General features: G+C 35.2%; 1 protein-coding gene and 1 pseudogene across 3 annotated transcripts; one reads left to right on the top strand and one right to left on the bottom strand.

Annotated features, from left to right (window-relative positions):
* Positions 1-1,567, top strand: part of LOC133295762 (myrcene synthase, chloroplastic-like) — a 39,329-nt pseudogene extending 37,762 nt beyond the window's left edge.
* Positions 1,568-4,028: 2,461 nt separating this feature from the next.
* On the bottom strand, positions 4,029-19,812 carry LOC133295764 (glyceraldehyde-3-phosphate dehydrogenase GAPCP1, chloroplastic-like). 3 transcript variants are annotated; one of them, XM_061494619.1, is made up of 15 exons: positions 19,645-19,812; positions 19,432-19,440; positions 18,952-19,046; positions 18,762-18,829; positions 18,635-18,673; positions 12,942-13,042; positions 12,028-12,140; positions 11,802-11,901; positions 11,538-11,684; positions 10,849-10,909; positions 10,632-10,729; positions 10,407-10,549; positions 4,952-5,035; positions 4,477-4,566; positions 4,029-4,329 (listed from the first exon to the last, which is right to left on the bottom strand). In XM_061494619.1, exons 1-15 carry the CDS (start codon positions 19,696-19,698, stop codon positions 4,275-4,277), a joined length of 1,257 nt encoding a protein of 418 aa, XP_061350603.1. In that variant the 5' UTR covers positions 19,699-19,812; the 3' UTR covers positions 4,029-4,274. The 3 variants fall into 3 exon arrangements, with proteins under 3 accessions (XP_061350603.1, XP_061350601.1, XP_061350602.1); XM_061494617.1 differs by lacking the exon at positions 19,432-19,440; XM_061494618.1 differs by lacking the exon at positions 19,432-19,440 and having other exon boundaries at positions 18,952-19,080; positions 19,670-19,812.
* Positions 19,813-25,183: the final 5,371 nt, after the last annotated feature.

Genomic DNA, 25,183 nt, shown 5'->3' with positions numbered 1-25,183 from the left:
TAAATATAAAATATGGGACCCACATTTAACTTCTCTCTACTTTTTTTCTCTCCTACAATCCTACAACTAGGGGTGTAAATGGGCTGGGCTGGGCTGGGCTTTGGCCATTCTGGCCCAAGCCTACGTCAAAAAAAAGTCAGCTTATCTGGCCTATTGGCCTATTAAAGGCTTTATTTGTAGGTCAAGCCCGACCCATTTTCAAAAATAAGAAAGCCTGACATGGCCTACAGGCCTTGTAGGCCTCCCACTATATATACTAAGCAAAAAAAATAAATGTATAGAGCAAAGAAAGTTCCATTCATGCATACACTAGTACTTCTCATAAGAAAAAAATGACAAACAAGAAAGAGTCAACATAATACCTCAGCTCTAGAATGTATATCATAGAGGAATAGAGTCGAAGAAATGAGAAAAATAAGAAAAATACAATTACTGGATGCTGAAATAAAGTCTACAAGAGAATGTCATTCATCTAAAAATCTTTAAACCACCATCAAGACAAGGGAAAGAAGATTATTATTGAAAGATCTTCATCAGTAACATCATAATCCAGCAAGGTACCCATTGTTCCATGGTATTAAGCTGCAACAGCATGTAAAATTTGGAGACATTATACAAGTTTTTCTTTCACAAAATAAAATAGCACAAAAAGTAAGAGATTTTGGTATTTGGTACTTTGTGTCTTTGCCACATAAAATAATAATAATATATATTTTATTTTAATAAATTAAATAGGCCAGCCTACAAGGCTGTAGGCCGGGCTTGACAAAATTGGCCTATGGCCTATTTATTAAAAAAGCTTTTTTATAAGCCTAAGCCTACTCTACTTTCCTGAAAGGCTGAGCCTGAGCTGGGCTCAATGTAGGCCGAGCCGTAGGCTGGGCTGGGCCAACCTGGCCCATTTACACTCCTACCTACAACATAAGAAAACTTAAACCCTTTTACTTATAATATTTTCAGTGGGCAGATACATGTAAATCATATTTGATTGAAGCAAAGTGGTACCACAGTGGATATAAGCCAAGCTTTGGAGAATACATAGAGAATGCGTGGATTTCCATAGGTGCCCCTGCTGTACTTGTTCATGCTTACTTTGCAATTCCACAATTCATTCAAAAAGGAGGAATTAGTTTATTTAGAAGAATATTCCGACAAAATTCGATCCTCAGCAATCATTATACGCCTTGCTAATGACCTCGGAACATATAAAGTACCCTTTCAATCTTATTCATGTTCCTTATTAAACATTCTATTTTATTTTATTTTCTCTCATTTTTTTTGTTCTTTCATTTTCAGCGTGAAATTGAGACAGGCGACGTTCCTAAGTCAATTCAATGCTACATGAATGACAGTGGAGCTTCTGAAGGAGATGCTCGTGAGTATGTAAAATCCATAATGTGTACATCGTGGAAGAAGATGAATGAAGAAGCTCGTAGTTGTTCTTTCTCAAGAAATCTCTTAGAGACAGCATGGCGATGGCCACTCTATTCAAGATCCTGAAATCAAGAGTCGTAGTATACTATCGTTACTTATTCAGTCCATTCCCAATGCATATACAGAGAAATAATTATACCTCCACTTATTTTTTGGGTTGTTTTAAATATGATTTGTAATGAGTTAATTTTTTTATTTTAATTTTATTTTAGGTTGTAATATGAGTCTTTGATTCAATAATGTGACCCGAGCGGGATGATAGCTTCATCCAATGCCCCTGAGTGGGTTAACACTAACAGCACTCATATGGATTTGAAAAAGTTGTTTTACTCAAATAAAGGGCGTCTATATAACACGAGATAAAAAAAGAGTTTTATAATTTTCAAGTTACATTGAAAATTAAAATCTTGTGCCATAGAAATAAAAAATATATGAGATCCATATGTTAGAAAAAATTATCTGTGGGACTCATATCAACACGGAAATTGAAGAGTATGTAGGAAGATTTCAATTCACATGTTAAATGAGAATTATAAAACCCATAAAAAAAACCGCGTTATATTAAGGTTTAAGAAAAGGAGGAAAGTTATATTTACAATTTATTTTTGTTTACAACCTCTTACAACCATATATTAACCGTTAATTTTCGTCAATCAACGATTATTATTTCGTAAATCAAAATCATTAATTAATTATTAATTCGTAATAAATAATAACCGTTGATAGTCAAAAATCAACGGTTAAGATATGTTATAAGAAATTGTGAACGAAGATAGGTTGTAAGTATAATATTCATCTAAGAAAGAAAAATATAAGTTATTTTGAAAATTTTCTTTTTCTTTTATATTATGAAGTTTCCTTAAATATCCGGAGAAATGTTAATCCTATAAATAAATATTAAAAAAATTTGATTTGATGACCAACGTTATGTTTCTTTCCCATTCCTCTTATTTTCAGGTAGTGTTTGGTTGAAAGTTTATTTTGGGATTGATGGGAAAGTGTAAGTGGATATTGGAAAATACCACGTTTGGTTCAGGTTTTTTCAAAAAATACTAGGCAAGTAGGATAGATGAGAAAATGACTTTTGTGTTGATTTTTGAATGAAATTCACTGTTACAGAATACCACTTGAGATATGGTATTTTGAGATAACTGGAGAAGTGAAAAAACAGGTGCAAAGTTTCTCCCGAACATAGATTTTGCATATTTAAATAAATTTCCCTGGTAATATTTCGGTCAACCAAACAACTTTTTTTACATTTTCCTACCAATTTCATTTTCCAACCATTTCCCTATCAATTACATTTCTCTAGTAAAAAAAAATTTATCCCCAAACAAACACTGCCTCAAAGGCAACGTTCCACAGCATTATTTGCCTTGTCAGAACTTAATTCGTGCTTTTAATATTTTATGGTGACTTGTAACCTGTGTTTCACTTATATCGACACATGATATAATATATTAATTTTAAAAAATATTAGATTTAAACATGTTATGACACATTTTTAATATAAAATAATATTTTTAATATATATAATATAATTTATATTTAATACATATAACAGCACATGACAAGTTATATGATCAATCACATATTTAAATTCTATACCATAAATTTAAAGCAAAAACAATTTTTCATGTCTTATTAATTTTTCATGTCAAATTTCACAATATTAAATATTTGATTTATAAATTAATTTTTCAAATTTAGTTAAAAAAATAAAATAAAAAAATTGAATCTGCATTAACATTAACCATATGTCGAAAAATATTAATCACGTGTCAAACACATATAAGTGTCTCAAACGTGTTCAACACTTTTTTTTTAAAAAAGCACGTGTCAATAATTCATAGCTTGTAACTGTAAATTTTAATCTTTTGTTTAACCAAGTCTAAAATGATGAGAAATATCGAGTTTTCAATGTTTTGGACAAGCAAAAAGTGTTTGTCATTCTAATTAATATAAAATTATGTCATTTTAAGAGAAAAATAGACACAAAATAATATATTTTTATTTAAAATTTAAATTAAAAAACAACCGCCCACTTTCTCTCCCATGATTTTCATTTTGTGTCTATCTCTCTCCTAAAATGACATAACTTATGTCATTTAAAATGACAAACATCAAACCCTTTGGACAAACGCTATGTCTCCTATAATGAGAAATTTTTATATAGAATTCATGATTAAATAATTTCATATTAACTATCAAATTATATAAAATTTCATAAACTCATTTTATTCAATAAAATTTTTTAATCCAACTATAAGATTTCTAAGACTTCATGTCCGTAGAATATTACAAAACGGTTCAGTAGCATTACAAGACTTCGTGAACTAATTGAATGGCCTGCCTTTTATTACACATAGTTTCCATCCAGAATGTAGACATGAATGAATCATGAATCAAATACGAAAGTAATATTTTGAAATACAAGAAATAATACTCAATTGAAAAATCATACACAACACCTGAGTTTTTCTTCTTTTCTTCCCCTTCTTTTTCGGTAACGAGACTGAATTATTCTTAAGATAAGCTTTTGTGAATTATATACCCTATCCAAGCAGGCCCATATAAATCAATCACGCACAAAATGTCGAGCATTTTAAAAGTTTGTAAATTTCATCATTGGCATATGAAAACCAATTACAAACATGTATAATCAGTATAATGTCCTTGTATTTTATTTTTCAGTGAACATGATGTGATCATTAACCTCACATCTTACAAAAATCTGATCAAAACCAAAATATGCGAACCTAAGCAGCCACTAATTTTTAACCTAACTCAAGGCCAGATAAGAATTGCGACATCAGCAGCAACAGAAACCATATTGGTGTTCAATTGTGGGCTCCCACCATTGCCATGTGCCCTACAAGGTCCAACACTCGGTTGCTGCAAAGCATACCATTCAAAAATAACATGATTAAAGGTTAGCATGAATAAAAAATTCTGCTTTAAAAAATGCATTACGCATCAGTGATAGTCTTTATTAGTTTATATGCATAGAAAAAGTGTGGATGCAATTGCATGCGCACATACCTGTAACCCCACTCATTGTCATACCACGAAACCAGCTTCATGAAGGAAGAACTAAGCCCAATCCCAGCCTTAGCATCAAAGATACTAGACCTGTTCAAAAGAATTTCATTTTACATAAGCCATTTATATCACAAATGAACATATCTGAAGAGAACCGACTAAATTACAAGTTATAACTACTAGCAGAAAGGCATACTTAAACTTCAGTTTTATTTATGGCAAATTAAAATCTGTTTTTACCACATTTAGGAACAAATGTAACAAACGAAACAGGGCATCTCATGTTCTACGGAGTCTCATTCACTTTCCAACCAAAATAATACATAACCCTCCCTCATTTCATCTGTACACGAAACTAAAGAAATGTACAAGACAACATCTTAGGAAGCATACTCTGGAAAAAAGGAGAGAGAGTTCTGTCATCCTCAAGATGCTGATAGTGATTTATATTCTACAAGCAGAAAAATACAATTACCTTGAATCACCAACGAAGTCATTAGAGACAACATCCTCATCTGTGTATCCAAGAATTCCTTTCAGTGATCCCTCTGAGGCATGCCTTCATTTTTTTCAGTGACAAGGTCAGAAATCAACCAAGGATTAGCATCAATGAATCCCAAGAAAAGAGTATAGAAGCCAGAGCAATAAGGCAATAGACATACTGTTGTAAATAATATTGATTTAGTTATTATTTAGTTTATTGTTGTATTGGGCCAAGGCCTTTAGGTTAAAAGTAGGTCACATATTCTCTATAAATAGAGAATCCCTTGTACACATTATTTACAATTCTAAAATATATCAGAATACCCTTTTCAAGTTGGTATCAGAGCTCTCGATCTTGAGGGCTCTGCTTCCGCGCCTACGAAACCCTTTTTTTGTTTTCCATCTCTCGCTGCCATCAGCCGCCACCGGAAAAATTCTCCAGGGACCTCTTGGACCGAGAGATCATTGCTTCTCTTTGTTTTTCTCTCATCTTCCTCAATAACAAGACCCCAAACTGAACCGTTCCACGTCACCTCCAAACAGAAGCGTTTTTCACTAACCAAGAACACTGTTCATCGCGATTGACCTTCTTTTTGGCGGCCATTCAACTCCGATCAGCCCCAGATAGGTTCGCAACCCTTGGACGACCTTCGCCTGAAAAGCCCAGCCCGATCGGACGTCAGACGCGCCTCCACGCGCCTCTTCTTTCCCTGCGCGTGAATCTCACGCGCCACCAGCTTCACCGGCGCGTGACAGCGCGTGACGGTTGCTATTGGCTGCGGACCGGTGCAGTCTTGACCGACTCTCCAAGCTCGTTCTGGATCTGTGCTCACCTCTTTGATCGGACCTCGTTTGGTAATTTTTCGTGATTTTTTGGCTTCTTAGTACTATTCCTTGAGTTGTTTTGCAGTATGGCCGCTTCCGACGGTGATTCAACTCTAAACTTATCTGAATCAAGAGTCGCAATAAGATTGCTCATCTTGATGGCCCTGCTCCTGCTGCCACGGATCCTGATTTTGCTGTTTGGGATAATGAGGATTCTCTTATCATGACTTGGTTGTGGAATTCGATGACTCCTGAAGTGGGTCGTCATTGTATGTTCTTGTCTCCTGCTATGGAGATTTGGGAAACTGTCCGCTCCACTTATTCCTTGAAACAGGATATGGCTGCGCGCTATGAATTGCGCAATAAAATATTCACTACAAAACAAGATTCTTTATCCGTGACTGAGTACTATGGCACCTTGAAGGAGTTATGGACTGAACTTGATCAATTTCAGAGTTTGAAGATGAAATGTACTGCAGATGCTACTGCTTTAGCCAAGGAGGTAGAAAATGAGCGTATTTTTGATTTTCTTGCTGGTTTGAATTCCGAGTATGATCCTATTCGGGTTCAGATACTTGGCAAAGAAACTTTTCCATCCCTTTCTGCTGTTTTCAATACTGTTCGGGGAGAGGAGAATCGTCGGGGTGTTATGATGAACCCTGATAAATCTGTCATGTTATCATCAAAAGATGGTGCTGCTTCTAAACCCACTGATGGGTCTGCTATGATTTCAACAAAAAAAGATGGTTCTACTTACAAGAGTTCCTTTCCAAAATATTCTGATGGAGCATCTTCTAGACCTAAGAAAGATGATCGCTGGTGTTCTTATTGTAAAAGAACAGGTCATATCAAGGATCTATACTATCGCCTCCATGGAAAACAAACTGTCTTAGAAAAGATAGCAAGGATGCGTGGTCAAGCGCATTTTACTTCTTCTGATATAGCTCCTACACCTAATGAGACCCAACCTGCACTTCGTCCAGATGAGTTGGAACGACTTCGAACCATACTTGATTCTCTGAGTAAGCCATCTGGTACTAGTGATTTGGCTATGACTGGTATGAGCTCCAAAATTTCTTCTTTTCTTACTTCATGTATTGATTTTAAACATTCTTGGGTTGTTGATTCTGGTGCTACTGATCATATGGCTTGTTGTGCTGACCCCTTTGTTTCTTATAACCCTACCATTGGCACTCATACGATAGCCGTAGCTGATGGCTCCCATACATCAGTTGCGGGTTCTGGTAACAGAAAATTACAGCCTTCCTTACATCTCAAAGATGCTCTTCATGTCCCTAAACTTTCTACTAATCTTCTTTCTATTCATAAAATTACAAAAGATTTAAATTGCATTGTAACCTTCTTTCCTACTCACTGTGTTTTTCAGGATCTCGCCACAGGGAAGACGATTGGGGGTGCTAAAGAGCAAGGTGGGCTGTATTATCTGGTGTCACAATCTCCTGCAACTCATGTTAAGGATCACATCTTACTGTCACATGGCCAGTCAACTGCTGATTCTCTGATTTGGCTTCATCATAAGCGCTTGGGACATCCTCCATTTAGTTTACTCAAGTCTTTATTTCCGTCTTTGTTTTTGTCTAAGTCTGTTGAGTCTTATCATTGTGATGTTTGTGAGTTTGCTAAGCATCATCGTGTGTCTTTCCCTTCTAGTATTACTAAAAGTGTTGAACCTTTTGATCTTATTCATTCTGATGTTTGGGGTCCTTCTAAGGTCCCTCATTCTTCTGGAAATAAATGGTTTGTTTCTTTTATTGATGATTGCACTCGTGTAACTTGGGTTTACTTAATGCATGAAAAGTCTGAGGTACCAAAACTGTTCTTTCAATTTTATAAAATGATTGAGACTCAATTTTGTAAAAAAATCAAAAGACTAAGGACAGATAATGGTACTGAATATGTCAATCACTCTTTTTCCCAATTTATACAAAATCAAGGTATGATTCATGAACTTACATGTGTAGACACCCCTCAACAAAATGGGGTTGCTGAAAGGAAAAATCGTCACCTTCTTGAAGTTGCTCGTGCCTTATTGTTTCAAACACATGTACCCAAATGCTATTGGGGAGATGCCATTCTTACTGCAGCATTCTTGATCAATCGTCTACCCACTCGGGTTCTCGATCATGTAAGTCCTATTCACTCCATGACTTCTTTTTTTTCTTCTATTCCAACTTTGCAAAGTCTTCCTCCTCGAGTGTTTGGGTGTGTTGTCTTTGTTCATATTCATAAACAGCATCGCAGTAAGTTGGATCCTAGGGCTCTTAAATGTGTCTTCCTTGGATATGCTCCTGATAAGAAGGGCTACAAGTGTTATCACCCTGGAAGTCGGAAATTTTTTGTTTCTATGGATGTTACATTTCAGGAATCTGAGTCCTTTTTCCAAGGTCCTCATCTTCAGGGGGAGAATGATTCACCAGAAGACTCATCACCTTCCTTCTTTGAAACTTCAGTGTCTACTCCTTCACCTGTGTCAGTGTCTCTTCCTCTTGTTCCTGTTCCTAATGTGTCTGTGACTGATCCTCCTATGACTGATACATCAAGTACACAAGAGATACGAAAGATTGTAACACCTGAATTGGTATATCAAAGAAGGAAACAGCCCACATTGCCTCAACAGCAACCTCAATCGTCTGAACCACTGGTAAGTCTTGAATCTCATATTTCTGATCATGATACTTCTGATGACTTACCCATTACTACTGCTTCTGATGATTTACCCATTGCTTTAAGAAAAGGAAAAAGATCTTGTTCCAAGAAATCTTGTTCTTCTTGTCCCTCTTGTACTCAATACCCTATCTCCCATTTTGTTTCCTCTGCTAATCTTTTTGTGCAGCACAAAAGCTTTGTTTCAGCACTAGATTCTACTTCAATCCCAAAATCAGTACATGAAGCTTTGAGAGATGGGAATTGGGCTCAAGCCATGCAAGAGGAGATGAATGCGTTGGAGAAAAATAAAACATGGGAGGTTATTGATAGACCCAACGGAAAGAAAGCAGTAGGGTGCAGATGGGTTTATACCCTAAAATATAATTCTGATGGCACTCTTGAGAGATACAAGGCTCGATTAGTCGCCAAAGGTTACACTCAAACCTATGGCATTGATTATGAAGAAACCTTTGCTCCAGTTGCAAAAATGAATACAGTGAGAATCTTGTTGTCCCTTGCTGCCCATTACAATTGGGATATAAATCAATTTGATGTGAAAAATGCTTTCCTCAATGGTGAGTTAGAAGAAGAAGTCTACATGGAAATCCCGCCTGGTTTTGATTCTGTGAAGGGGGAAAATAAAGTTTGTCGATTAAAAAAGGCCTTGTATGGATTGAAGCAGTCACCTCGTGCTTGGTTTGGGAGGTTTACTAAGGTTATGATGACCTTAGGATATAGACAGAGTCAAGGAGATCACACTCTTTTCTTTAATCACTCCCAAAACGGGAAGCTTACTGTGCTCCTTGTATATGTTGATGATATTATTATCACAGGTAATGATTTTGTGGAGAGACAGATTCTGCAGACACGGCTTGCCTCTGAGTTCGAAGTCAAAGACCTTGGGAAACTGAGATATTTCCTAGGGATAGAAGTAGCTCATTCAAGCAAAGGAATTTTTATCAGCCAAAGGAAATATGTTCTTGATCTTCTCAAAGAAGCAGGAAAGCTCGGGTGTAAACCCTCTAATACTCCTATTGAGCAGAATCACAAGATGAGCTATGAAGAAGAGAGTCCTCGAGTTGATAAAGGACAATATCAACGGCTAGTTGGGAAATTGATATATCTGGCCCATACTAGACCAGACCTAGCTTATGCTGTTAGTGTTGTCAGTCAGTTTATGCACAATCCAAAGGAAAAACACATGCAGGCTGTAGAGAGAATTCTTCAGTATCTTAAAGGTACTCCTGGTAAAGGATTGTTATTCCGACGTGATGGCAATCTATCTTTAGAAGTCTACACAGATGCTGATTATGTTGGATCCATGATTGACCGTCGTTCTACCACTGGTTATTGCATGTTTCTTTGCGGTAACTTGGTGACATGGAGAAGTAAGAAACAAGATGTGGTTGCCAGATCAAGTGCAGAAGCTGAATTTCGAGCTATGGCTCAAGGCATTTGTGAGTTACTGTGGCTGAAAATTGTACTTGATGATCTCAAAATAAAATGTGAGGGACCTATGAAGCTGCTATGTGATAATAAGTCCGCTATTTGTATAGCTCATAATCCAGTTCAACATGATCGGACTAAACATATTGAGGTCGACCGCCATTTCATCAAAGAGAAACTTGATAGCGGGTTGATTACCACTCCATACATTCCCACTGGGCGTCAATTAGCTGATCTATTAACAAAGGGGCTTCCTTCAGACAGATTTCAAGAACTTACTAGCAAGCTGGGAATGATAAATATCTATTCCTCAGCTTGAGGGGGAGTGTTGTAAATAATATTGATTTAGTTATTATTTAGTTTATTGTTGTATTGGGCCAAGCCCTTTGTTGTATTGGGCCAAGGCCTTTAGGTTAAAAGTAGGTCACATATTCTCTATAAATAGAGAATCCCTTGTACACATTATTTACAATTCTAAAATATATCAGAATACCCTTTTCAAGTCATACTTTATTGCTGCTTTAACGTCTTCATAGGAAACATTCTTTTGAAGCCGACATGTTAAGTCCACGACAGAAACATTAGGAGTAGGCACACGGAATGCCATTCCAGTGAGCTTTCCATTCAGCTCAGGAAGAACTTTTCCGACAGCCTGTGGTTTAATAAAACAAATTAATAAATCAATACTGAAAATAGTAAGCACCAAAATCTCTTTGATGCCGTCCATTTCTTACCTTTGCAGCACCAGTTGAACTTGGAATTATATTTTGACTGGCCCCTCGTCCCCCTCGCCAATCCTTCATTGAAGGACCATCTACAGTCTTTTGTGTTGCTGAGCAATTAAAAAGACAATTAGATGTTACTAATGCAACATGTGAACATACAAAGGGATGGTTTAATCCAAAAGAGAAAAATAAATTAGAGGCTATAATTAGCAAGTGTGCAAGAGACCTGTTGTTGCATGCACAGTTGTCATCAAACCTTCAACTATACCAAACTCTTCATGAACCACCTGATGAATAATTTACATAGAAGAATTAGATGCTTTTGTGCAGGTTTGTAATGAATAAGGAAGTGGTAAGGGAATGGAGGAAGAAGCACCATGTTAGATTTTTTTATATAACCAATTAACTTGTGCAAAAGGCTTACAGGTTTGGATAGACCACCATTAACTTCTCTCTGATAGTTTAACTCCCTATATTGGAAGAGACATTGCAGAAAAGCTTGATAATGAAACAATTATCTGAGTTTTATGATCCTACTAGCTCTTGTTTCTATATTTTACACAACCCTCCTAAAACAAAAAAGATCAATTCCCAGATCCATCTGTGAAGAAAAGAATAATGATCAAGAGAGAAAATTACGGCATTATAAGTTGATTAATGGAGAAAAATGTATATTTAATGTCTTGGACACTCCCAGAAATGCTGTTATCATGCTTCCCCTTTTAGGATGTCACATAAGCACTAAGATTTTTTAACCCTTATCATTTTTCTTACTCTTTAAGGAAGAGGAACTTCGATTAATCTTAAAGTTAATTGGCTTTTAATCAGTTAAATCATATGCAAAAACATTTAACATTCTCATTATAGAGAAAGCATGAGTTCAATAAAGCTTGGCATCACACAATGTGATCAAACCTTGGCAAGTGGAGCAAGACAATTCGTTGTACAGCTTGCGTTAGAAACGATGTCCATGTTCGGCATGTATGTTTTCTCATTCACTCCTACCACAAACATTGGTGCATCAGCAGAAGGAGCGGATATTATGACTTTCTTGGCACCAGCCTACAGTAGAATAAGACAACTCGAATTAAGATTTGAAGCTGGAGAGAACTAGAAAAAGGGAGGGGGAGAGAGAGAGAACACTTAATACACAAGTAATTGATATTTGAACATAGCAACCTTCAAATGTGAAGAGGCTTTCTCCAATGTTGTAAAAACTCCGGAAGACTCAATGACATAATCAGCCCCAAAATCACTCCAAGGGATCTCCGCGGGATCTCTGAATAGAGGAATAAAAAGGTATGCATGTTAATCCATATTGAACTCTGATACCTCCAAGAATATTGTAAACCAATAACATGCATTTGTAAATCCATTTCAATTATTAGGGCTAAACTCAAGATACCTTTTGCTCACAACTTTAACCTGCTTCCCATCAATTTCTAAAGTAGAGTCATCCAAAATCTTAATGGTTCCCTTGAATGGTCCATGAGTAGAATCATACTTGAACATGTAAGCCTAAAAGAAAGAAGAGATGAAATGCTAAAGCAAAATGTATGCATAATATAAATAAAGTACAATTAAAAATGAATAAATTAAAAATAAAAAAACAACCAAGCATCCCACTATGAATGGATTAAAAAATGTATATAAAACAATAAAGAAAACAAATCAAAAGATGAATTCATGAAGAAAGTTGGAGTACAAGTGTACAAACAATACCCTCACAACCATCTCTTAAATGTTTTAGAACGTCTATTGTCATGGCATGCACAGCACTACATGACAATGCAAATAGAATTAATCATCTCAAGTCTAAAGCCAACATAACTATCTACTTCTACAGAATGACACTTTCTAGGTTTGGGATATGTTTAAGAACTGCAAATTGGATTCTGCTAAATATTTGAGAGGACTTGAGGTGAAAACAGTATAATATAAATAAACAATCCCAAGATATGTAAGTAAATTCTACAAAAGGCAAGAGGTATAAAACAACAAAGACTACAGTCGCAGAACATCCCAACTCAATCAGCATACAAGACGTAAGATAAAATTATATCACTACTGATTGGTATCATGGTAGGCATCCAAGATCAGAGCATTGTACTAAGACAAATCTAAATCTTTAAAGTCCACGTAAGATTTCTGTTTACAGCGACATCCAAACAAAAATAAATAAATAAATAAGAATTTTGAGATAGATGCACCTATCACCATATATATATATAAACATACATGCACGTAAATACAAATTATTGTAAACCATGAACATTATATATTATAAGCAAAACCACTAAGGTAATTGCACATACATACCATATATTTAGCATCAATAAAGGGATCATTAATTGCAACAACATCAATATCATCCCGGGAAGTAGCTACACGTAACACCAACCTTCCAATTCTACCAAAACCTGCACATTTCAGCATACAGCATATGAATGTTTTCTTAAGACAAGCTGAAAAATTATACGAATATGTGGCTTTAAAACAAGGTTTGAACATGTCACATAATAACATTTTAAAATAATACTCTTTTGAACTCTCCATGACATTCCTAGTTGCATTACTTATAGCTTCCTTGTTCGTAGACAAAGCTGATTCGGAATCACATAATAACATTTCAAAATAATACTCTTTTAACAGTTCTGTCAGGTTCGGGCAACTGATTTTGCATGTTCCTAAGTCCAAACTAAAACATAAGTTGAAGAACTGATAATCTATTTCTTATTCACAAATCACAACTTGCTTATACAAGCTACCTAAAAACATTAAGCAAAGTTCATCCTATAAAATCAGGAATTCACAAAATACCACTTGAAATCTTTCACTCAAGTTAAAGACATACAAATTCCGGTCAATTGGACCAAATAATCACACAGTAGGATCATGCTTTAACTATTTTACTTGATCAGCTTTCGTCAAACACTACCCATAGAAGAGGTTACCCATTCCATCTAAAGCAATTCAACAATCAAGGAATCTTTACAAGCAAGTTGTGAACAAGAAATAGATTATCAGTTCTTTGAATATAAAAGTTGAGCTAATTCCACATCTAAAAATGACAGGCAAACTCCACATCAGAAACAAACTAACAGCTTTCAAGAATGTTCAGTGTGAACATTAAAGGTTGAATAGGTTTGGTAGTGCTTATGGTTGATTTGAACTTAATCCCCTTTGAACTTTATCTTCCTCCTTATATATGTTCTATTAACGATTATTATTAATGGATATGAGGTAGTTACTAACTTGGCTGTTATAATAATGATCATGGTCTTATCATCATATAGTAGGAAAGAATCATGGATTGGGGCCCACACCATGGGCTCCAATTCTGTGTTCTAAGAAGGGCTCACGATTTGGACTCTACTTATGGGTTCCGAGTAGACGGATTCATAATCCACGAGCTTATTTTATCCGGGTAACAATACATGGGCTTCCCAGGTTATGTCTAAGTAGACCCATCCGAGTTATAAACCCGGAACATTAAGGCCCCCCCAGCTCGAAGTATTATGCAAGAAATACTCCGAGCTGCCAATATGAGTTTGTCTTAGCTTTATAACTCGGATCCACCGAGCAGTCCTATCATTAAATGCTACTTGTTATTATACGTTACATCTGCCACATATCCTCTTTTGGCTGATCTTGGTTTTATCAAACGGCACGATACGACATCTTTTCAATCATTTCGAAATTTGAAACGGCAATAACTTACTACGCACGTTTCTTCATTTAAACTTCCTCTCTCTCTCTCACCTATTATTCTTCCCCTTTTTTCTTTGTTTCCTTTCTTTTCTTCTATTAGTGTGTCTCCTTCAATTTTCGCCGAAGCATCCTTTCCAGTTTCAAGAATCGTTTCGCTCTACAACAAGTAAGTTCACTCACTTTCCTATACTCATTCTTTAGTCTCTATTTTGTAAACTTGTTGGTTGTCTTGTATTCTCCATTGTTGTTGTCGGTATTTTCAATATAATGAACCCTCACAAAGTACATTAAAGGATATCTTGAATAAAGAAGACGTTTTAGAAATACGCAGGTTTTGTACGTTTTACATGCTGATAACGAATTTCAGCACCTTACTTACAAAATACGTAGGTTTTTTATTTCCATCTCGGATAAGAACCGAGCTAACTGCATCCTGTGAAACAGACAAATATAAGTGTAAAATTTCACCTAGTTTCGGCTTGCTGAGGATAGGAGGGGATGCTAAGAGGAAAAGGATCTTTAAGACAGACTTTATTCAAATCTGTATAATCTGTACACATCCTCCATCTCCCATCTGGCTTCTTTATCAATACCGGGTTCGCTAGCCACGTTGCATATTCTATTTCACGTATGAACCCTGCTTCTAACAACTCCTATGTTTTTTCTTCAATTGCTTTCCTTCTTTTCGGGCATTACCGACCAGCTTAGCACTGGGTATTACCGACAAGCAATGACATGACAAAGCCGGATCTATCCCGGCATATCCGACGGCCTCCAAGCAAACAAATATGTGTTCTTCCTTAGAAACTCACTAGCCACTTCGAGCTATAACTCGGAACCCATTTTGGTGACTTGCTCGGGTAATAATCCGAGTTGAAACTCAACCATTGTCCAGATGGGTTCCGGCCTTCCTCTTTTACTTTCAACTCGGGGATCAAGCCCTACTAACATCACTTGAGATTCCTTGTTTTCTTTCATTTATATTCCTTCTTCCTCCTCCTCTGCTTTGATTTCCTCCCACTTGACTTCCTTCTCCACTTTGTTACCTTTTTCTTTTTTACTTTCTTGAGGAATCCTCAAACTCATGTTGTAACAATTTCGTGCCACGACTTGATCCGCCTTCACTGTGGTCGTATTCCCATATTTCGCTACAAATTTCATGGCCTAACTAATCTATAGACAAAAATATCTTAAATTTCTTCATGAATGGCCGTCAAGAATAACATTATAAGCAGACATGAGATCCACTACTGCCAATGACAAAGTCACCGTTTTATGAGTAGGTGCCTTTCCTAATGTCAATCTCAAAGAAATATACCCCAATGGCTTAATCTTGTCTCCCGTAAATGCCAGCAAGTCTGCTACACAAGGCTCTAACTGATCATGATCCAAGTCCAATCGTCTAAATGCATCCCAAAATATAATATCCACGGAACTTCCTGGATCCACTAACATTCTATCTACTCAATAGTTTGCTAAGAGCCCGAAAATGCCCAATGGATCGTCATGCTCCTGGTCCAAAACTTCATCATCTAAATCATCAAAAACTATCTGCTTGCTTGTTTTCCTCCTTCCGAGCATTGCCCGATTCGCCTCCCCCAGCTCGTCCGGCTATTGTGCAGACATGCACGACTTGGACATGATTGGATGAGGGTGACTGTGCCTCTGTCTTTTCATCTTTGTTTATCTCCTTTCTTCTTTCTCCTGTCGGGCTACAGCTTCTGTCTTGCCTTTTATATCTACCTTCTCCTTCTTTACATCCATCTACTCCTCCTCTTCGTATATACTTCTGAAGCTTTCCTTCTCTAATTAACTGCTCAACAGCGTTACGCAAATTAAAGCAGTCATTTGTGAAGTGCCCATAACCCCTATGAAACTCACACAACTTGGACATGTCTGCCTGTGCATAAGTCGATCTGATAGGTGGCGGCCTCGGGACATTCCTCATCTCCGTGTTCATTACATCCTTCAAAATCTATGCTCTAGGAGCATCTAAAAGAGTGAATTCCCCCTTAAATCCCTCTCTGAACCTCTCTCCTACTAGATGAAGTCTCCTTTCTTCCATCTACCCCCTACCAGCGGGTCTATCTGGTCTTTTGTTTTGTGTGGCTTCTCGGAAACCACGTTCAATCTCCTTTTGGGATGCCCGAAATTCTTCTAAATCAATATACTTCCGAGTTCTTTCTAATAGTTCTTCTTTTGTGGCGGGCCTCTTCTTTGCTAGAGAATTTGTTAGGCCGCCTGGTTGTAACCCAGTAGTAAATAGTAACAAGTACGTCTGATTTTCCAAGCCTCTAAGTTGTCTGGCTGTCTGGCTTCAAATTGAAAATGCTCATAATACTCTCTTAACTTCTCCCAGGGTTTTTTGCCTTACTCCACATCAATTATGAGTAGTTTTTTATTGTAGTCCACAATGTGCGAACTGCTGGGTAAATCGTGACGCCAACTCGGCCCAACTGTCAATTGAATTCTCCGTCAATGTGGTAAACCACTCTAGAGCTTGCTTCCTCAAAAAAATTGAAAAAGCTCTACACAACAGCGAATCTGTTTCCCCACAAAGCGACATTGTTGCTTGGAAAACAGTTATAAACTCCCGAGGATCCGAGCCTCCGTCATACGCCTCCATATCATTTGGTTGTTTGAACCAACCCGGAATTGGTTCCTCCCTTAACCTCCATGACAAAGGTGTTCTAGATAGTCCCTGTATAGTTGGTGCTGCTTGGATTTGCAATTGAAATGGTTGATATGGTGCCACCATTGTATGCGAGTTCCCATGACATGGTCCCCCTGGCCCTAGGTATATCGTTTGCAATCCATTCTGATAAGGTGGAACTTGGTAACCCCCCTAGAATCTCTGTTGAAAGGGTGGATACTGCTGATTTTCAATTTGTTGTGCGTTATAATGCTCAGCCCTCTCATATTGATTACCCTACTGGTAATGGCTTCTATATTCCCCTTGATCCTCCCTGTTCCGGGCATGGCGATACCTGGGCACCTCGTGTTGGTACTCCTCTTGACGGGCACGATGGAACCTGCCAGCCTTTGTTTGTCGGTCCTCTTGATAATCATACTGACGTCCTCGAATATTACGCTGGCCTTCCTCTTGGCAAGCATAGTAGTGACGGCTATACTCAAGCTGGTTTTCTTTACGAGCATCTTGATGACCGTAAAAGTCATACCTATGTCCCTCCTGCTGAGCCTAATGATGCCCATATTCCCTTCTTTCCTGGTAATGCACATTCCTATCTGAATTGCGAGTGTATTCAACATGTACTCACTCTTGATTTCTCTAGTTAACTTCTTGACCTCTACTTCTGTTATCTGGCCTTTCTGGCGGACTCCTTGACTCCCCCGAGTGATGATGACGATTGTCTTCCTAACGTGTACCCTCTTGTCTCTGGGGATGAGGCAGGGGAATGTAACTGGGAGCAGGAGATCGCAAACCTCTTCTGGGATTTTCCTATCGATGCCTGTTCTCAAACTGTGGTCTTTCTTCTAAATGGTGTCTTCTCTTTCTCCTTTCGTTGTGATGTCTATTTCTGATATCTTCTGCTAATTGGATCAATGCCTATCCAATAGTGTTTAGAGAACGGCTCCTAGCGTTAGATCGGAAAGAATTTTCCTCCTCCTCCGCCGAGAGTGGACCGTTTTCGACTCTTCGCTCGTGATGGTTATTACTAGCCATTAACAATGGTGGGAATAAACTTTACTGTTCCCACGGACGGTGCCAAATGTTCAGTGTGAACATTAAAGGTTAAATCGGTTCGGTAGTGCTTATGGTTGATCAGAACTTAATCCCCTGTGAACTTTATCTTCCTCCTTATATATGTTCTATTAACGGTTATTATTAATGGATATGAGGTAGTTACTAACTTGGCAGTTATAATGATCATGGTCTTACCATCATATAGTAGGAAAGAATCGTGGATTGGGGCCCACACTCTGGGCTCCAATTCTGTGTTCTGAGAAAGGCTCACGATTTGGGCTCTACTTATGGGTTCCGGGTAGACGGGTTCGTAACCCACGGGCTTATTTTATCCGGGTAACGATACATGGGCTTCCCAGGTTATGTCTAAGTAGACCCATCCGAGTTATAAACCCGAAACAAAGACCATTCTTATAAATTCCAAATATGAGTTCCCAATATTGTGCCTACTACATCCTACATGAAACCCGGATACGATAAAAAATGGTGGGGAAGGCAAAGCTTCAAATCATCAATCATCTATGAGGATTCATTTGGCACAAAATTGGAAGTGTGTGATAAAATTAAAAACTGTGAGCAGAAACAAGAAAGTTACCGTTAATTCCAACTCTTGTCTTCCCAGTGCTCCTTGATTCTAAACAGAACAGACCAGCCAGGAGTAAGAATAAAAAAATTGCATGCAAATCACCCTATTCTACACACAATAATTGCACTATTCTTACTCTGTACGGGGAGAGGGATTTCCGTTGCAGTTGCTTTGATAGGCTGGATGCTCCGGGCATTGCAGTTTCTGAGCATATAACAATACATCATGATCAATAACAATAAAACAACATATTGTTAAAGCAACAAAAAACAGTCACAGAAGAGAAAAGAAGAAGGGCACTAAGGAAAAAATTCGGGCTACTCAACTGTAAGACTAATGATTCAATTGGAATTGAAGTTCCAAATATGCTGTTCTGTAACCTCTCCGATTTTACATTACAACTTGAGGCATTGCAAAATACCTGAATCATACATACAGATACATATATCAATAAGCTGTTACATTGAGAAAATACAAAAATAAGTGGGTAAACACAAGTTTGAGTTATTTTAAATGAACAGTAGTTTCATTTGAAATGACACAAATGTGTGTCCTTTAGAATAACAAACATTTTTTCCCAAATAGAAATGCACCAAACCGGAAATCATCAGAAAATTAAGAATGTAAACTATTAGAAAGGAACTCTTCTTAACAATCCAGGATTCAGCAGCAACAAACTTTCTTCAACATCTCTCTAAGGCGCTAAAATCGTTTTAAAAAATGAATCAGTTCTATACAATTATCCGGAAGAACCTCACACATAAGAAATGAAAATTTAAGAAGAAAAGAAAAGTAAAGCATTATACTTTTTTCCTCTTCCTCTGTCTTCTGAGTAAGCAAACAGAGGCTTCACAAAATCCAAAACAAAGTATAAACTTCAAGAACTAAACAAGAGAAAAAATAAAATAAAAAAGAAAGCATGGATCAAAACATGGCACGTAGTAGTTCAAAAGTTTCAGCTAATTATCAGAAGAACGTGCGAGAATCATCGATGATGAGGAAGAAATAAAGAACGAGACCTCAGAGCGAGAAGGAACGAGAAACGCAGATCTGAGAAGAGAAGAAGCCGCCATTGAAATGAACGAAGCAAAAACCCTAGAAAAACAAGAAGGATTTCTTTCTTTCTGAAAGTTGTGGGTTCTGGTTTTTGCACCAACCAACAACTAGGAAGCAAGAAGAATAATAATAAAGCGAGAGTTACACTCTTTTCTCGTGTTTTTTATACGCAATTCCCCAGCGGAGCTTCTTATGGAACCAACCGTTTGCGATTTCTCTCTCTACATCACTGTATACACACTTCAAGAAGGGTGTTTATCCTCTGCGGATGAGCCTATACATCATATTAAATGTGGCAAGTTTTGGATGGTTGCTTTATTTGGTAAGTGTTTGTCTGTATTCGTATCTATGCCATTATACAATAATATTGTCTTGGGAATTAATTAATAAAATATTAGTTACATTTTTACTTTAAATATTATTAAATATCAATTTTATGGATGAATAATATTTTTATTAAAAATTATTGGGTTTATTATTGCTAAAATTTTAAAAGAAAAAATGATAGTAAGTATAACATCTCCCACATTAAAATTATAAATTTTAAGAATAAATTAAGATTCCTTTTTTTTACTATACTTACACAATTGTATATATCACAAAGAAAGAAAATTAAATTATATGATTACTAAATCTTAAATAATAATTTACGAGTGTATATGCATATTTGACTTAATTTATTTTATATAAAATTAATCAATAAAATTTTCTATTTAAAATATTTTAGTTATAAATTTTTTGCACGTCAAAACAAAATGACTCGGAACATAAAAAAATTAATTATTTCTTCTCAATTTTAGGTGAATGTAAAGGAACATTCTTAAAATTGTTTGAAAGAGAACTTACTTAAAGATTTATTAACACAAAAGAATTAGTGTGAAGAAATACAAAACACACTAATTGAAACATAAACTAGATATTTGTCTAATAAATTATAAATATGGAAGGAATCTTTTAACTTGAGTGTAAGATTTAAAAGTTTTACTTCCTATCTTAATCGTTGATTTTCGTCCATTTAATGGTTATATTTTATTGAGTTATATCAATTAATTAATTATTAATTTTAAATAAATAACAATTGTTAGATAGACATAAATCAACATTTGAGATAGAGAATGAGACTTTAAATCTTACACTAGAGTCAAAATATTTCTCCGCTATAAATATTTATGGGGATAAAATTTAAAATATGCTAGATATGTGTAAAGTTAACTAGTTTAATAAGTAGTTCAAGTGGTAACTAAATTTGCATTGTTATGTACTTTTAATTCAAAAGTGTTTATTATGTAATTGCATGTTGATAAATTATAAATGAATTCAAAGTTTTAACTCAATTGTAAATGATGATGTATGATCTTATTATTACGACGTAATAGATTTTCAAATAATATAAGTTAGAGATGTAAAATAGCATTTACAAACTCTACCTTTATAAAGTTATATTTATATGTTAATAAGTAAGAAATATGATATTAGTAATACTATTAAACTACATAATCAAATCTGTTGCATGTTTCGTAATGATTATTTTTTAAAATCAATTTTTCTAATAAAATTAATTTTTTTAATTTAATTGTTTAAAATAAAGTAAATTAATCTATGCAAACACTTAAATGGATAAATCTATTACAAGCAAAAAGGAAAAAAAAATATTTTTTGATTAAAAAGCGTATATGTGTGTGTTAAAAGGATGATTAATTACATAATCTAATCATTCAAAGAGATAAATTACACAACTAATCAATTGCTACACATAGAACACGAAGGGGAATCTCACATATTTATAAATAAATAAAAAGTTTTGTGTTTGTCATTTAAAATGTCATAAGTTGTGTCATTTTGTGAGATAGATAGACACAGAAAAACAGAAATTATAAGAGAGAAAGTGAGTAATTTTTTTAATTTAAAATTTAAATTTTCTGTGTCTGTATCTCTCTTAAAATGACATAACTTTCTGTCATTTAAAATGATAAACACTTTTCCCTAAAAAAAAAATCAGAATTTCTCGTTCTTCTAAAACAAATCAGAATATTTAGTTTAACGGTTCTGCTTAAATGGACGGTTAAGATCTTGAGGGTGCAAAATACAGAGTAGGGGTGAGAGTATGGAAGGGTGTTTGTCTTGAATTGATGAACGGAGAGGACTATTGTGACCCTTCCTCGAAAGCCACGTTGGACAACTGTGTTCGTTTTCTATATATTTTTATTTTATCTTTTATTTTATAATTATTTTTTTATTATTTTGTGTTTGGCATTTTCTCAGATTTGTAGCCCTACCGTCACCGCTTTCAACGTCACCGGGTTGGTGTCTTGCGTTTTTCTTCTACGTCCAAGTTGTTTTTAGCTCTCTTTATGTGCCACAAGTTCGATGCGTGCATTGCATACAGTAAGTTTTTGTACCCTTGATTTCTTTGCTTTTGATTATTTTACAATTATCTCACTTACTTTTTCTAAACTATTAAAAACTGATTCGTAAATATTTTTTTTGTTACATTAAAGTATAAACACTTGATAAAAAGACAAACGATAAATAGTATAGTGTCCATTAAAGTATAATCTTGTCTACAAATAATTTTCAAAATTGTCAACATATGGATTTCAATATTCCCATATCTTTTACTTACCTAAAATATATTAATCTCTTTGTCTTTTTCTTCTATTTTTTCTTTGCATAGCATGCTAAATTAATATCCACTACATTGGCCTTATTTAGGAAATATGGAAATAGTATCTGATTTTTATAATTATAATCTACGCAAAGATGATGCTGGTGCTCGTGACATGTTGAAAAGAGCAATCACTTTTGGGGGTAGTCCAAAGGCCAAAGTGCGCCCTTTACGAACACGAAAGGTTATTAGTCTCAGTTAAACTAATTTATGTATAATGCTTTCTATTATTGTACAATTTCAATCTTAAAGGGGTATAAGGATTGCGAGCATATGCATATTCATGAGCATGGTAATTTTACTCTACAATTATATATATATATATATATATATATATATATATATATATATACACACTAGCGGACCCACTTGCGGACAAATTCTTGCAAGTGCTGACATAAAATTTTTGATTTCATTTTTTTTTTCTTGGTTGCAGGTTCTTATTTGTCTCTTGATTTAATATATATATTAGGAATAAATATTCTTTTAAGTTCCTAACAAAAAATATGGTCCCCATTTTAGTCTCTTACAAAAAAAAATAGTTTCGAGGTCCCTAAAAAATTTAAAGTGGATCAATTTAGTTAAAATTGTGATCCCTTATAAATTCAAAAAAGACCTACATTAGTCCCTCAAAAAGACCAAAATGGATCCACTTTGAATTTCTTAGGGACCAGGTAACTAATTTTTTTATAATGGACTAAAGTGGGGACCGAATTTTTTATTAAAACCAAAAAGGATATTTATTCTTATATTAGTTAGCAACGTATGGAGATGATTAAAACAACGTAGCAACGCAAATTGATTAGACATAAAACTTATTCTTCCTCCCCTATCACGTACCCATTGACATGCTCTCTTCATTCATTTTTATAAAAAGAGAAGATTGATTGCAGGTCTGACATTCTCAAATAAGTTATATCTAGAGACGAAGCTTTCACTGTGATTTTGTTTGCCTTCTGTACAGGTAGTGTTGACTTTTTTATTCACCACTATAAAAATAGAATGATGATGTATGGATGTACTGGAGTATATTCTCATATTTGTTTTGGAGGATTGGTAAGATTTAGGGGGGAAATAATTGGTCAATCTATTGTCTGCAGCTTGTTATGGAAGCAACTATATTATGAGTGGGTTCAAGCATTTATTTAAACTTTCTTTAAAAAAAATTCCGAGGGCGCTGCCTGCGAACCCCTGCCACTGAATGTGCGGATATAAAAAAAAAAAATTATGTCCGCCACTATATATATATATATATATATATATATATATATATATATATATATATATATATATATATATATATCTTTGTGTGAAATTTTTACTCTCTTTGAAGTTTCTTCTTGCACAAAGTGCTTTCTAACAAGTTCAATTCCTTTATATTATATGTATACATAAATACTAGATAAAACTTATTTATTACTTAAGTTACCTCATATTTTCCCTGAGTCTATAACGTTTTTAGATAAGAATTATTTTAGAGTAAGGCAATATTTGTTGCGTCCATTTGAGAAAAGTTACATACATTAATACATATTTTAAACTGATAATATAATACTATTTTTATCCTTTCGTGAAAAGGGATGGCAAAGTGGATAAACTCACGAAGTGCTTTTTATGGGTTAGTCAAAATAGAGGCGAGAGAAGTTAATTTGTTGTTGATATATAGGTTAAGAATATAGGTTAAGAAATCTAATCCACCGCACCACTAGGCTATTGGTGTTGGGTGTGTTTAGGGTGTATTAGGTGTGCGGTTCGATTCCCTGCAATGTTCAAAAAAAAGAAATCTAATCCACCATATTTTTTGGTAAGTCAACCTTCCAACAAAAAAAAATAAGACAAGGTTGGAGAATTGATGGTTTATACGGGTCAGCTTGTTCTGATTCGTGGTTTAAGTGGGTGGATTAAATAGACTAAGTTTAAAAATTGAGTTAACAAATTCAACACTTCCCGCTATTTTGTACGAATTAAATCGGTTAACTATATTACCTATCTATTTTTGGGTTGCAATAACTTTTTCACTTCCTTTTTTATTTGGTATCCTTTTCACTTCCTTTTTAATTTGACTCGTAAGCATCATGTGCATTAAAAGGATTATACATAATTAATTCAAGTAAAATTTTAAAAGTATAAATTAAAAACTATTCAAAGTATTAAAAAGATATATACATAATTAATTCAAATTAATTTACATTTAAAATTTTAAAGAATAGAAATTTAAAAAGAAAAAAAGTATACTGCGATATTTGATTATTATCCAGCTTGTGGACTCTAATTTAGTATAGCTATAAAGCTCTTCTTAAAGATTCAATTTGCTTTAGGCTTCATAAGCAAATAAAAATTGAAAAAAAAAACGTAATAAATAAATTTAAAATTAATTAATAATATAATTTTTTTAAAAAAATAAAAAATTATAAAAATAACGTATTTCAATTAAAAAAAGGACAAAGACGGCAAAGTCTGAGGGTGAATTAGCTACCTTATTAATAACGTCAACTAACTAGTAAAAGCTAAAAACTGTAAAGAAGAAACTGCAGAAACGTTCGGATGGTTCGAAGTGGGGACGGTCCCTACAAGATGGGGAATTCAAGTTGGGGTGGGGTGGGGTACCTGCAACATAGGCAGATATAGCACAGCACATGCTCGCTTTTCCTAACACCAATCGTTACCAGCAAACACACCAACCAATAGAGAGAATAAAATATGATTTGTGCTGATGGTGGCTAGTTTTGTTTGTTGGCTAGCTAGCTTGGTGTGTTGCTAGTTGCAGGCTGAGTTAGCTGGGATCCCATCCAGGATGCAAATGTAGAATTGACCCATAGATGCATTTGGATGGATTG

This window comes from Gastrolobium bilobum, unplaced genomic scaffold, assembly GCF_033153095.1.
Source record: "Gastrolobium bilobum isolate Gb01-03AN ecotype WA unplaced genomic scaffold, APGP_CSIRO_Gbil_v1 utg22576, whole genome shotgun sequence".
Taxonomy (NCBI): Eukaryota; Viridiplantae; Streptophyta; class Magnoliopsida; order Fabales; family Fabaceae; genus Gastrolobium; species Gastrolobium bilobum.
This window is presented reverse-complemented; position numbering and strand designations above follow the sequence as displayed.

Excerpts from the sequence above, each read along its gene's own strand:
- LOC133295764 (XM_061494619.1), bottom strand. The coding sequence starts at position 19,698 with ATGGCGGCTTCTTCTCTTCTCAGATCTGCGTTTCTCGTTCCTTCTCGC. Across the intron at positions 10,730-10,848 it reads AACTGTGCATGCAACAACAG|CAACACAAAAGACTGTAGAT; the intron begins GTCTCTTGCACA and ends TTAATTGCTCAG. Across the intron at positions 10,550-10,631 it reads GTTCAACTGGTGCTGCAAAG|GCTGTCGGAAAAGTTCTTCC; the intron begins GTAAGAAATGGA and ends ATTAAACCACAG.